At 46.1% G+C, this 14,097-nt stretch overlaps 1 protein-coding gene across 1 annotated transcript in view; it reads right to left on the minus strand.

Moving 5' to 3' along the window:
• The window catches only part of TTC6 (tetratricopeptide repeat domain 6), a 305,088-nt gene that overhangs the window by 128,079 nt on the left and 162,912 nt on the right, over positions 1-14,097 (minus strand). Inside the window, exon 20 of the mRNA XM_073610036.1 lies at positions 8,059-8,135. Coding sequence (XP_073466137.1) covers positions 8,059-8,135 — 77 coding nt within the window. The remainder of the gene's footprint in view (positions 1-8,058; positions 8,136-14,097) is intronic.

A 14,097-nucleotide genomic window follows, 5' to 3' on the forward strand; every position in this document is an offset into this window, starting at 1 on the left:
CACGATTTTTTAACGATTAATTGTGCAGCTCTAGTGTCCAGTATTGAAGTGGTTAAATATCTTCAAACATAGGTGTGCGGAGCCTATTGTATTAGGGTGTGCGCCTCAAAGCTCCAACACATATGCCTTTGTGACATATTAACCGGCCTTTTCCCCACTCGTCATCCTAAAACAATTGGGGGGAGCAGGTGAGCACACGGGGACCTGGGCAGCAGTAAGAAAAGGAACTGGGACAAGAGGGGTGGCATACATTGGTACCAATCCCCTGAATTTTCCTCCTGTGGCAGCTGAATATCGGCAAGAGGAAGAGGAGGAGAAGCCTACTTTCAGCTGCTGCAGAAGAAAATGCAGATTGGTCCCTTAATTTCCACTCCATCTGCCTATCCTGTCCAGGTCCCGGGGGGTTGGCAAGTAAGGATTGCGGCTTACCTGTCACCTGCCCACAATTGATGAGTTGCCAACTCCAGGATTGGGGTGTGCCCAGGCACACCTGGCACACCCCTTGCGCACGCCTATGTCTTCAAACCCTATAGCTCCCAGGAATTAAGTGGTTGGGGGCCTGGGCTGAGGGAATCGACTCCTGCTTCTTTTTTCTTCTTCTTTTTACTTTTTTTTCTCTCTTTGTGACATTTATCATATTAATGCAAATGGAGAGTCCTAGAGCCTCTCGTATTCCAATATCAATATGGAAGCTAGGTAGAATGCCTTGAGGTGCTAGATCAACCTGGGTGATAAGTGCTCCTATATTTGATTATGTTACTGCGTTAACATTGGATCATCTGTTGCAGTAATGTTTTGCGAAGTACTGTTTCTGATCTGTTTATGCTACAGAGTAATTATAATTATCTTACATATGCCCCGGGCAAGCAGTAGCCTAATTGGGTTGGATTTACCTTTTACAATTGTTTTTTGTATTATATTTACAATAAGCTGACACCTGGTTACCCTTGAGGGTGCATTGATCTTTCTATATCTGTATGATACGGTTTGTATCCTAAGAGGTTTGTTAAACTTTTGAATAAAATTTGGACCAGCAGCACACACCAGCTGCTACATCACTACTGTGTCCTATAGTGAAGTGGCGGTTAGCAGGAGATTTACAGGGTGAAATGGGGGACACACTGTCTGACACACCTGAAAGTTACAGCACTGGCACCCATAGCTCTGCAACAGAGCAAAGACTGAACTTGCTACCCAATGGACAGGTATGCATTTAATATCTTCTTTTATAGTATGCCATTGGTTTAAACTTCTGTTTCCTAGTGACTGGTGTGACAGCAGGCAAGAAAAATCACCTGGTTGCATCCAGGATGGAAAATATGTATGCCCTAGGTTCGGGCTTTATGCTGACTTCTAGGGGGAGTGCTGGAAGTCCTGCAGGAGAAGAGTTAATGAGCCCAGCTGAAGTAAGTGAAGTAAGTGAAGTAAGTAAACATCTAAAAGAGACAGGGTGCACAAGGCTGCACCCAGTTGTTAGATAGGGAATCTATGTGTGTAGTAAGTGGGCAAACTGACCAGGATTTCTTTTCATGTTTCTTTTTGTTTTGCTGTTATATTTTTCACTGCATATAGCATAAATAAACCGCACCTTTGTTTTTTTTCACCTGCAACGCTGTCTGCTGTGCCTGATTTTGTGTGGTGAACCCATCCAGGGGGTCACACACATCCGCTGCCGAGCTAACCCCCTTACAGTTGGTGGAGACACCGGGGCAGTTTTTTTCTTAAGGCCAGCATGGAGGAGATACTTAGACAGCTGGCTCTAGCAAATGCAAATCAGCAGCAGACAAATGCGGGTTTGCAAAAGAGCCTTGCAGCTCAACAACAGAGCCTCGCAGCCCAGCAGCAGACAAATGCAACTTTGCAGCAGAGTCTGGAAGCTCAGCAGCAAGCTCACCTGCAGAGTCTGGAAGCTCAGCAACAAGCCCAGCAGCAATCTGAGGCCCGCTTCATAGACCTGTAACAAAAGCAAGAGCAGAGACTCCAACAACAAATGGAGACATTAATGCAGCAACGTCCGCAGACCAGTGAGGCAAGTGGTTCCACTTATACCGCATCCTTTGGTGTGAGCCATTTACTGACAAAAATGACTGGAGAGGATGATCCGGAGGTGTCTTTGAACACATTTGAAAGGACTGCTGAAAGGGAAAAGTGGCCTAAGGAGCAGTGGGCTGGACTGATGGCCCCTCTGTTAACGGGGGAATCGCAGAAAGCCTATTATGACCTAGAGCCTGACCAAGCAAAAGACTATGTGGTGCTAAAAACGGAAATATTGGCACGGCTGGGTGTCACCCTGGCCGTCCGGGCTCAGCGTGTAGATAACTGGACTTTCCAGCTTGGAAAACTCCCCCAGGTCTCAAATGTATGATCTCATTCACCTGAGCAGGAAGTGGCTGCAGCCAGAGACTTTGACTGCACCAAACATTGTGGAATGTGTTGTTATGGATCGTTTCCTGAGAGCTCTTCCTACTGCCATCCAAAAGTGGGTAAGCCATGGAGACCCAGAAACTGCAGATAAGCTTGTGGATCTGGTTGAGAGGTACTTGGCTACAGAGAACCTGACCACCTCTTCCAGGGACTCGCGGACTTTCCACCCTAAGAGTAGACCATCCCCAGTGGCGTGTAAGATGACTCCAAGGGGTGAGGGTGGAGAGAGATTGAGAGGGTGGGGGTTCAACCTAATGTCTGGCGGGAGCAGCCCGGGAAGCCCAGGCCTCAAGAGGCAGCGAAAAAGATTATTTGCTATCACTGCCGACAAGAGGGACATATTGCAGCCAACTGCCCAGTTGTGGATGAACCTATGCAATGTGGCTTTATAAGGGACAGACGTCAGTCGCTGTTTGCGACAGTTGCATGTACTGCCATTCGGGGACCTGAGAAACATTTATGTAAAATGCGTATTAATGGTAGAAATGTTGATGTGTTGCTGGATTCAGGTAGCCTGGTGACATTGATAAAAGCTGAATAAGTTACTACAGAGGTCTCTGGGAATAACAAGGTGGCTGTTATTTGTGTGCATGGGGACACCCGAGATGTATCCTGTAACTTCAGTGTTTTTTGAGACCCACAAAGGTAACCTCTCTCATCAGGTGGGGTTAGTGTCTCAGTGATGCCATTGTGGGAAGGGATTTTCCAAAGTTCTGGGAACTCTGGGATTGTTCTGAGCCCCCCACTGGTGCCCCTATAGACCAGGAAGATGATGACCAGAATACCTCTGAGAGTGGTGAGGACTCTCCAGAATTTCCCTTGTCGGTATTGGCGGGGTAAACTTGAGAAACTGGGGAGGAGACAATATCCTCAGATGAAAACATGCCATCTGTGGAGTTTTCGGATCTCGAGGTTCACAGGGAAAATTTTGCCACAGAACAGTTAAAAGACCCCACCCTAATAAAGGCATGGGAAAATGTGGTGAAAATAGATGGCGAGTTAGTGAACCCAGATAAGACTTGCACTTACCCGTACTTCACTGTGGAAAGGGACCTGCTGTATCGAGTGGCTCAAAGGGCAGAAGAAACAATTGAGCAACTTGTGGTGCCCAAACCTTACAGGAAGTTGGTGTTAGAATTGGCCCATGGGCACATTCTTGGAGGTCACCTGGGGACAGAGAAAACCAGAGAGAGAGTATTGCAGATATTCTATTGGCCTGGGGTCATGAAGGAAACAGAAAATTATTGTTCCTCCTGCCCTGTGTGTCAGAAGTCGGCACCTATGCAACATTTCCGTAACCCGCTGGTACCTCTTCCTATCATTGAGGTCCCTTTTGAGAGGATCGCAATGGATGTGGTAGGTCCAAAAATGAAGTCCGCTAGGGGGCATAAGTACATTTTGGTTATACTGGAATATGCCACCCATTATCCGGAAGCGATTCCTCTTCGAAATACCTCGGCCAAAACCATAGCCAAAGAGCTATCTCTTGTTTTTAGCCGCGTGGGTATTTGTAAGGAACTGCTTACGGACCAAGGTACACCCTTTATGTCCCGGGTTATGAAAGAACTATGCAAGTTGTTCAAAGTGACACAATTACGTACTTCTGTGTATCACCCCCAAACAGATGGGTTGGTTGAAAGATTCAACAAAACCCTAAAACAAATGTTAAAGAAGGTAGTGGATAGAGATGGAAAGAATTGGGACTGTCTAATACCCTATTTGATGTTTGCCATTAGGGAGGTACCCCAATCCTCTACGGGTTTCTCACCCTTTGAGTTACTCTATGGGAGTCACGCAAGAGGACTGCTGGATATCGCCAAGGAAACTTGGGAAAATGAGAGTTCTCCCCACAGGAGTGTGATTGAGCATGTCGCCCTGATGCAAGATAGAATTGCACAGGTAATGCCAATCGTAAAGGAACATTTGGCCCAAGCGCAGTTAGCACAGCAGAGAGTGTATAACCGTGGGGCCAAGACCCGTACTTTTTCCCCAGGGGATAGGGTATTGGTGCTAGTCCCTACGGTTGAAAGCAAATTCATGCCCAAATGGCAAGGTCCATACGAAATTGTTGAAAAAGTGAGTGAGGTGAACTACAGGGTCAGACAGCCAGGAAGGCGAAAGCCGGAACAGATATATCACGTCAATCTGCTGAAAGCCTAGAGGGATAGGGAATCCTTAGTCGCAGAGACTTTGCCACTGGCCCAGTCTGATTGCTTAGTTCCTGAGGTTGGAATCGCAGTCACCTTATCGAAACCCCAACAACAGGAGGTTTAAGAGTTTGTACTCCACAACAAAGAGATTTTCTCTGAGCTCCCGGGAGAAACATCTGGCGTAGAGCATGACATTATCACCCCGCCAGGAGAAAGGGTAAAACTAAAACCTTATAGAATACCAGAGGCCCGACGGGAGGCAATACGTGGGGAGGTTCAAAGGATGCTGGAATTGGGTGTGATAGAAGAGTCCCAGAGGGACTGGTCCAGTCCTATCGTACTAGTGCCCAAACCTGATGGGAGCTGGCGGTTTTGTAATGATTTTCGACAATTGAATAAAGTTACAAAATTTGACACCTACCCCATGCCGCGTATAGATGAGTTGATCGACCGGCTGGGAACAGCCCGATACATGACAACTCTCGATCTCACCAAAGGGTATTGGCAAATTCCCCTGGCCGAGTCGGCCAAGGAGAAAACTGCGTTTGTAACCGTAGATGGGGCATTCCAATACAAGAGAATGCCGTTTGGGTTACAGAATGCACCAGCAACATTCCAGCGGAAAATAAGATTCTGAGGCCCCATCAGAAGTATGCTGCAGCTTACCTGGATGATGTTATTATCCATAGCACAGATTGGGTCTCACATCTGCCAAAAGTGCAAGCAGTTTTAGACTCTATCCGGGAAGCTGGGTTTACGGCCAATCCAAAGAAGTGTACCATTGGACAGGAGGAAGCCAAATACCTTGGGTACACTATTGGGAGGGGAGTGATAAAGCCCCAAGTCAATAAAGTCGAGGCCATACAGAGTTGGCCACGTCCTAACAGCAAGAAGCAGGTACAAGCCTTTCTGGGAATCGCTGGCTATTATCGGCGATTCATTCCCCATTTTGCTTCTCAGGCTGTGCCCCTCACCAACCTGACAAAAGGGAAAGAGTCTGTCATGGTTAAATGGTCCCCAGAGGCTGAAGCAGCATTCCAGTCCTTAAAAACAGCCTTATGTAGCCAGCCAGTGTTGTACTCACCAAACTTCTCTAAGGACTTTGTTGTACAAACTGATGCATCAGACGTTGGGTTGGGAGCAGTGTTGTCCCAGGTCTGGAATGGGGAAGAGCACCCAGTCATTTACCTCAGCAGGAAATTGAAGTCCCATGAGGTAAATTATATCACGATTGAGAAGGAGTGTTTAGCGGTGAAGTGGGCTCTAGATTCCCTTCGGCACTATCTGCTAAGTAGGCACTTTGACCTGGTTAATGATCACGCTCCTTTAAAGTGGATGGCTCAAAACAAGGAGACCAATAGAAGGATAAATAGGTGGTTCCTGGCCCTACAGGAATTCAACTTTACAGTAAAGCATCGGCGTTAAAATGGGGAATGTGGATGCTTTGTCTTGAGTACATGCGTGTCTGACTGCGTGTGTTCCAACCCCAAGGTTGAAACAAGGGGGGGGGGGGGGTATGTGACAGCGGGCAGGTGAAATCACCTGGTTGCATCCAGGATGGAAAATATGTATGCCCTAGGTTCAGGCTTTATGCTGACTTATACCACTAGGGGAAGTGCTGGGGGTCCTGCAGTTCTGTATGTGTAGACTGGGGAGTGTGGTATCTGTCCTGTGTGGTGAGTTAACGCCTGTGTGGCAAACTTCTAAAAGAGAGACAGGGACTGGGGCAGCACAAAGCTGCACCCAGTTGTTAGATAGGGAATCTACGTGTGTAGTAAGTGGGCAAACTAACCAGGATTTCTTTTCATTTTTCTTTTTGTTTTACTGTTATATTTTTCACTGCATATAGCATAAATAAACCGCACCTTTGTTTTTTTTTCACCTGCAACGCTGTCTGCTGTGCTTGATTTTGTGTGGTGAACCCATCCAGGGGGTCACACACACCCGCTGCCGAGCTAACCCCCTTACACTGCGTTGCTTTAAGCAAAGCAAAGTTCTGTTCAGTTTAATCAAATCACTTTTATCAATCGCCAATCTTTGTTAATTTTTGAAAAAATTCAGATTGGCCTCGAAGCAAGAAGAAAATGACTAAGCAGGTATAAGAAGAACTCCGGATTCATCCAAACATGATTATACATCTTCATTATCATATTGCAGGTATGTTTTTATATAAGGCGTTACTAATTTTGCACCTGTTTATTCTTCTCAAGTTTTGAACATGCAAACGAGTTCCACTGGCCAACATATCAGAGTAATTAACTGTCAATATATGAATCAATGTAGTTCCATGAAAGAGCAAGGAAGGGTGATATGTAAAGTCTGTAATCTTTAACTTTGTTAAAAAGTCTTCTTCAATTGGTGGTGACCATATACTTTCTATATGCACAGCACCTTCTAGTAGCTGAAGAGAAAAAGTACAGCTTACGTTGTACATGGAAGGATGGTACAGGATAGAGGTGTGCTCTATTTTTTGTAGTTTGGGTAGCAAAAAATGACCAGCACACCGATATATTTTTCTTAAAGCAGAGTTCCACCAAGAAATGGAACTTCCGTTGATCTGGTCCCCCCCCCCCTCCGGTGTCACATTTGGTACCTTTCAGGGGGGAGGGGGGAGCAGATACCTGTCTAATACAGGTATTTACTCCCACTTCCGGCGAAAGAGCGCCGCAAAATCCACGGTGAACTACTCCATGTCCGGCCCCCTCTCCATCCCTCCTGTTGTCTTATGGGAGACACACAGATCCCAGAAGACAGCAGGGACCATTCAGAACGTGCAGCGCGACTCGCGCATGCGCAGTAGGGAACCAGCCTGTGAAGCCGCAAGGCTCCACTTCCTGATTCCCTTACTGAAGATACCGACGCCTGAACCCGGAGCCGAGGGATGAGTCAGCTTCAGGTGAGGACATAGCGGGCATCGAGGACATCGCGGGTGCCCTGGACAGGTAAGTGTCCTTATTTTAAAAGTTAGCAGCTGCAGTATTGGTAGCTGCTGTTTTTTTTTTTTTTTGCGGCGGAACTCCGCTTTAAAGATGCTTGTTGAACAGAGAAGCAGATGTTTTTTATGATTTTGTTAAGGGGACAGTTTAGACATAAATACAGTAGGGTAGGAGAAGCAGCAAAAGAAGCCCATCAGTTGTGCTGAAATGCTCATGTGCTAACAAGGGACATGCTGATAGGAGGAAAGAGCAGAGTGACAGAGAGATAAGCTGATCAGTGTTTCAGCTTCTCCTTCACAGCCCAATTACAGACCAGGGGAAGGACAAGACCTTTAATTGTTACCTAACTGCAGTAGGGAAAAGTCAGGTCACCACTTGCCAAATAGGTAGGCAGAGCTCTTTAAACCTCAGGACTGGATGAACAGAAGTACAAATAATTTGGAAGGTAAAAAGCTCCCTTATATACAGTATATTGCAGAGGTACATTTTGCAGACATTAATGTACATATGCAGTAAATGAATGTAACGTTAATGATAACACTGCCTACCTTGAGTCATCTCAGCTGCGTGGTAAATGCAGAAGCTGGCGAGATCATATCTCTTCATCTCATACAGATACTGTCCCCTGCAGGAGACAGACATTGTAATCGCTAATGACCAACATGGCCTTTATTTGTTAATATCAGCAGAGTCCTAATGAAATGTGACCTTTCCCAACTGATTATGCTGGCTGTACCCTGTGGCTCTCATTAAAAAAAATATATATATAAAAAGATGATGATCTATTTTTTTACATGATTTACAGCAACCTTATGGAAAAAATAACTTTTGACCTTCTCTATGTGTCTAATTCTGATGTTTATCTGCAAAAATAAGCAAAATCAAATAAATTGTAATCTGCTTTCCAGTTCATATTATTCTAATACTACAGTTTTCTATTTTATACATGCATAACAGCTAGTGATATTACTGTTCATTCTTCTATTTTAAACCTCTGCAGATAATTCAACTGTTTTTTTTTTTTTTTAAAGTTATTTTTATTGTAATTTCAAGGTAAATACAAAACAAAACAGAGCCTATTGGGCATACCCAGGATCGGTCAACAACTACATACTAAGAAAGAGAAAAAAAAAAATACATACAATTCTCTACTAAACCACTGTACGCTCAACCACCTGTGCAGAGTATTCAAAGCACTCCTCTAAATCCATGTGTACCCTGCAATACCCACTTTAGTCATTCATGGAATGAGATGTGCAGTACAATAACATATTCAAATTCCCCCCTTTCCCCTAAACTATCGACTGAACAGCCCAGGGACTTTTATGAGATCAGGGATGCCATTTGAGTCGATTCTGGTATTTAATAGAATGAACTAACCATTAATCGAATCTGCATTAGTGGACAGGGATTCCAGGGATTCCGTCCAAATATCCCATATTTTGTGGAATTTTTTACCACAGCCATGTGACAGGTAAGTAGCTTTGTACAATGGTAGAGCCGCATTCACTAACTTCTTCCAGAAATTTATTGAAGGTGGAGATGAGGCCTTCCATCTGAGTACTATAGATTTACGGGCATAGTAAAGTAATAATCCTAGCAGGGTTCTGATTGCCCGACGTGGGGCCAGTGATTCAACAAGTCCCAGCAGACATACCTCCACAGAAAGTGGCACAAAAACGGTGGTGACAGTCAGAATAAATTTGGTTACCTCAACCCAAAAAATTGCAATCTGAGGACAGTTCCAAAAAATATGAATGAAATCCGCTGAGGTTGAATTACACCTCCAGCAAGAGGCAGATTCTGTGTAAACGCTCAGGCGTGTAATATACCTTATGTACTATTTTAAATTGCACCAATTTATCTCTGGCTGATACTAGTTGTGAAAAAGGGTATTCCCACATTTCTTCCCAATCTTCTGTGTCTAATGTAGGGAAATCTACTGAAAGCGTGCCTGAGCTGCAGGAATCTAAACAGGTGTGAGTTAGGTAAATTATATTGTTGTTTCAACCCGTCAAAAGTCTGTATTTTGCCCGCAAGGCAAATTTGATTTATATATTTGATGCCCTTGCATGCCCATACCCCAGGGTCGGGAATGGACCCGAATTCTGGTAATTGCGGGTTAAACCAAAGAGAGGGGGAAATGTGTCCAGAAGCCATAGGGCGTAGTGAATTTGCCACTGACCATGCCCATGACCATTACCCCTCTCATTGCTGATGTAAGAGGGAAGGGAGCTCTAGAGCCCCGGTAAAGTAGGTTCCGTAGCGCCTCATAAGACCCCAAACATGCTGCTTCCAGAACCACTGCTGCATTGGACTCATCAGAGACCAGCCAGTTCTGGGCGTGTGATAACATAGCCGCCACAAAATAAGAGTGAAGGTCAGGGCAAGCCAAGCCTCCCTCTCCCCAAGGTCTATGCAGCACCGTCAGCTTAAATCTCGGCTGACCAGATCCCCAGAGAAAAGATAATAAAATGGAGTTTATTAGGCGAAATACCTTTTTGGGGATCCAGACAGGTGCATGCCTGAGAACATAAAGAAAGGCAGGTAGAAGCTTCATCTTAAATAAATTGATCCTCCCGATTAAAGAGAGGGAAAGATTTGCCCACGCCTTCAGTCTCTTTCTCATCTTTTGTACCAGTGGTTCTAAGTTAAGGGTATAATAGTCAGAGGTAGATGCGGAGATGTGAATACCTAGATATTTAATTTTGTCTGCAAAAAGGGCAAGAAGCGCCAATCTAAGTGCAGTATCATAAAAGCTTTAGTAAAATGTATAAAAATAACAGCCAAATGGCTACTCACAGGAACAAAATGAATACAGGCAAAGGACATATAGCTGGTCCAGGGACGTCATCCTCAGATGTTAGCGGAGGTACATGGTGCAGGTTCCGGTTTAGATGATATCAGCACTGAAGTGTGCGGTGGTCTGTGGGGTCTCTACTGTGGGTGCTGAGCTGCGCGGGAGATGGAAAGATCCGAGTGTCCGCAAGGAGAGCCGGCATCTACTGGGACATGGAGAGCCAGGACCGTAGCAGGAAACAGGAACCGGATGGGAACCAGCGTGGAACGCAAACACTGTACCAGGAACCAGAGAGCGGAAGTGACGTATGGACGTGTCAGATGACGCGTTTCAATGCTTCTGCATTTTCTTCAGATCTCAATTTTGTCTGTCCATAGTAAGGGTAGGTCGGGATCCGCTACATCCTTTGCGGCCCCATCTATCGGCAAGACTTGGGATTTATCCCAGTTTACTTTGAGCCCCGAACAGCTAGTGAAATTGGAAAGAATGGTCAACGTCTCCCGAAGGGATTGGGCAGGGTCACTCAAGAAAAGGATAAGATCGTCTGCATATAAAGCAACTTTCTCATGTATGGATCCCATCTGTATGCCCCTAACCCCGTCTGCCTGTCTGAGGGACGAGGCAAATGGCTCCATCACCAGGGCAAAAAGGGCCAGTGACAGTGGACAACCTTGCCTCGTACCTCTTCCGACAGAAAAGGGCGCCGACAGAGCACCACCAAGCTTAATCTGCGCCGTCGGGTCTTTATATAAAATATCAAGCCACCTGTGGAATACTTCTCCAAAACCCATAACTTCTAGGACCGTGGACATAAAAGGCCATGCCACCGAATCGAACGCCTTTTCAATGTCCAGTGTCACCATTACCCTCGTAGAGGACTCAGTGGGAGGTAAGTGAAGATGGGTAAATTTATATCTGTTGATTTCCCTGGCATGAATCCAGTCTGGTCTATATTAATGAGGGATGATAGAATCGTCCGCAGTCTGGTCGCTAATATTTTTGTCAAAATCTTGAGTTCATAGTTTAGCAAGGAGATCGGCCTATAAGAAGTACAGAGAGATATGTCTTTGCCGGGCTTAGGGATGAGGACTATGTGTGCCCGATACATTGAAGCAAGTAAGGACATCTGATTTTTACTTTCAGAGAAAACTTTTAACAATTTTGGTGCAATTAATGAGGCATACATTCTGTCCCATTCCCCAGGTAGGCATCAGGTCCTGGTGTTTTACCACTAGGAAATGAGCAAATCGCTTCTTCTATCTCCCCAGTGGTAAAATCTTTGTCTAAAAATTCAAGATCCTCCTGCGAAAGAGTGGGTAGTTGCAGGGACTGCAAAAATTCCCTACGCCGATCTTCAGGCCAGCCAGGGACCGCCTTATATAAGTTTTCGTACAAGGATCTGAATTCCTCTATAATTAGTTCGGGGGTAGAGATCACCTGACCATCTGAACCACAGATTTCTGACATCACCGTCTGCATTCGCTAGAAGTTGGCTATTTTTGTCTCCGGATTCAAAGATCTTCCCTGCCAAGGAATTTAAATCTAGGTGTGTGGCCGAGGTAAGGTGTAGAGACAATGCTCTTCTTGCCTCGGCTAGCCGGCTAAAGTGATCCAGAGTCGGGGAGCTAGAAAAAGCCTCCACCGCCCTAGCCTCTCCCTCTTCAAGTGCCTGGACCTGACAGGACATCTCAGAACGGACCGCTTTAATAGCTGAAATGTATTCTCCTCTAGTGTTGGCCTTAAAGGTGTCCCAGACTATCTGCGCTGAGGCTGAATCCTCATTGATCTCCCAGTATTGTTGTAGTTTGGGAGAGACCTTCTCCCCCACCCTCGAGTCCTGCAACCATTTGGGTGCTAAACGCCAATAGTCTCGACTCCTGGTGTCCGACAACTCCAAGGTGACCTCCAGTGGTGCATGATCAGAGAGGCCCGCAGCTAAGAACGAGACCCCCCTCACCGCCGCCAGTGCACAGGCGTTGCCAAAGACCAGATCGATCCTGGAAACCGATTTATGAGTAGTAGAGTGAAAGGAGTAAGCCCTAGTGGTTTGATGCTTCCATCTCCAAATCTCAGTATAATTAAATGCTTGTGCCCTCTGAAGCAGGTCTGGCGAATACACCCTATTTGGATTGGACGAGTCCAGGGACGGATCCAAAGTAGAATTAAAATCTCCAGCTATGTATAGTCTGGAGAATTGTAATGTAGCTAAAAGCTCATATACCTTGTAGAGGACCCGGTGGTTAAAGGGAGGAGGCACATATATATTCACTAAAGCATAGACTACTGCTCTAATCTCCAGTAATAGGATTATGAATCGGCCCTCCTGATCAGTTTGTAGATACACGACCTTATATGGAAGGGATTTGTTCAATAGAATGGCCACTCCCCTTGCATAACTGGAGTACGTTGCATGAAATGATTGCCGTACCCAGGGTCTACATAGCGCCAGGATCTTGTTCCCCAGAAGGTGAGTCTCCTGTAGGAACAAGACATGGGGTCTATGATTATTCAGATATTTAAACATTAGTGCCCTTTTTACCTTGTCATTGAGACCCCTTACATTCCATGATACCAGTTTTAACTCCATGAATGCAGTGACTGATTATGATTCAACATAATGTAAATAATTTGGAGTGTTGTCTACATAATTTGCTAGTATAGCATATTTTTAATGATGTTAGATATACGGAAAAAATGGGGAGCGCCACAGAGGGAGGAGCCGGATGTGGGCGGAGTCTTGACGCCGCTGCTGAACCTGGGTGGCTCGGCGTCCCTCCAAGCCGAGATGCACGCACCGAGCGGTATACAGACCGCGCGCTGACCCCCGGCCGCCCTCTCCCCCCTCCTCTCTGAAGTGCTGTGAGCTGTCTCTCCGTCTAAGCCTCTCTGCCCCTCCATCCAGCTGCTCGGCTTCAGAAGGCGGCTGTGGTGAGCGGAGGTAGCGGGAGCGGCGTGCCCAAGCAGTAGCCTGGAGCCCGAGCGGGGATACCGTGCTGCCCCCGGTGTGTGATGACAACTGCAGGCTGAGAGGAGAGGAAGCAAACAGGCATGATCCAGCGCGGAGTGGGCCTGGCAGGGACGGACGGATAGTAGTTAAGGAGACAAGGAAAAAGATTTACAGATGAAATAAGGAGACCACACGGATAGGTGAAAGCCCCAGGAGCCCCACAGGAGAAGCACAAGTACTGTGTAGTTGGGTAAGATTTTGGTCATTGTTTACCTGCAAAGGAGGGTAAGTGACCCACTTGAAAAATTGTTAAATCTTACTGATACTCCCAAATAGGGGACTGTGACATACCTTTGCTTTTTTTCTCAGCACTCCTTTGTAATAAAGTATAACAATTACGGATGGCAATATCTCTAGGGATTTGAACTGTAACATTGTAACACTAGGAATTTGGTGGAATCCTATAGGCAGGCGGTTGGAGGTGAGCGAGCCCTAGAGGTGGTGGAGCAATAGTGGTGAGAACCCCCTGACAGGAGGGCCTCGGGGAGAACAGGAGCCTATAGCTCGAGGGCAATAACCCAGAGTCTGCATACCTAGCAACACGTCTCAACCCTGAACCAACGAGACCCCCCCCCCTCCTTAACCATTTATAATTTACGAACATAAGGGTCCTTATCTGGAGACACAGGGCGCCTGGGGAAGAGGGGTCAAGGAGTGGAGAGGATACTCACCGTGGGTGCTTCGCTCTACCTCTTTCGCGTATTCTCCAGTAGGGAAGGAAGAAAATGAGAGGCAAGTCAGCAAGAGGAGCCACGGCAAATCCGCCTAGAGTAAGCGCTA

Source organism: Aquarana catesbeiana, linkage group LG13, assembly GCF_042186555.1.
Source record: "Aquarana catesbeiana isolate 2022-GZ linkage group LG13, ASM4218655v1, whole genome shotgun sequence".
Lineage (NCBI taxonomy): Eukaryota > Metazoa > Chordata > Amphibia > Anura > Ranidae > Aquarana > Aquarana catesbeiana.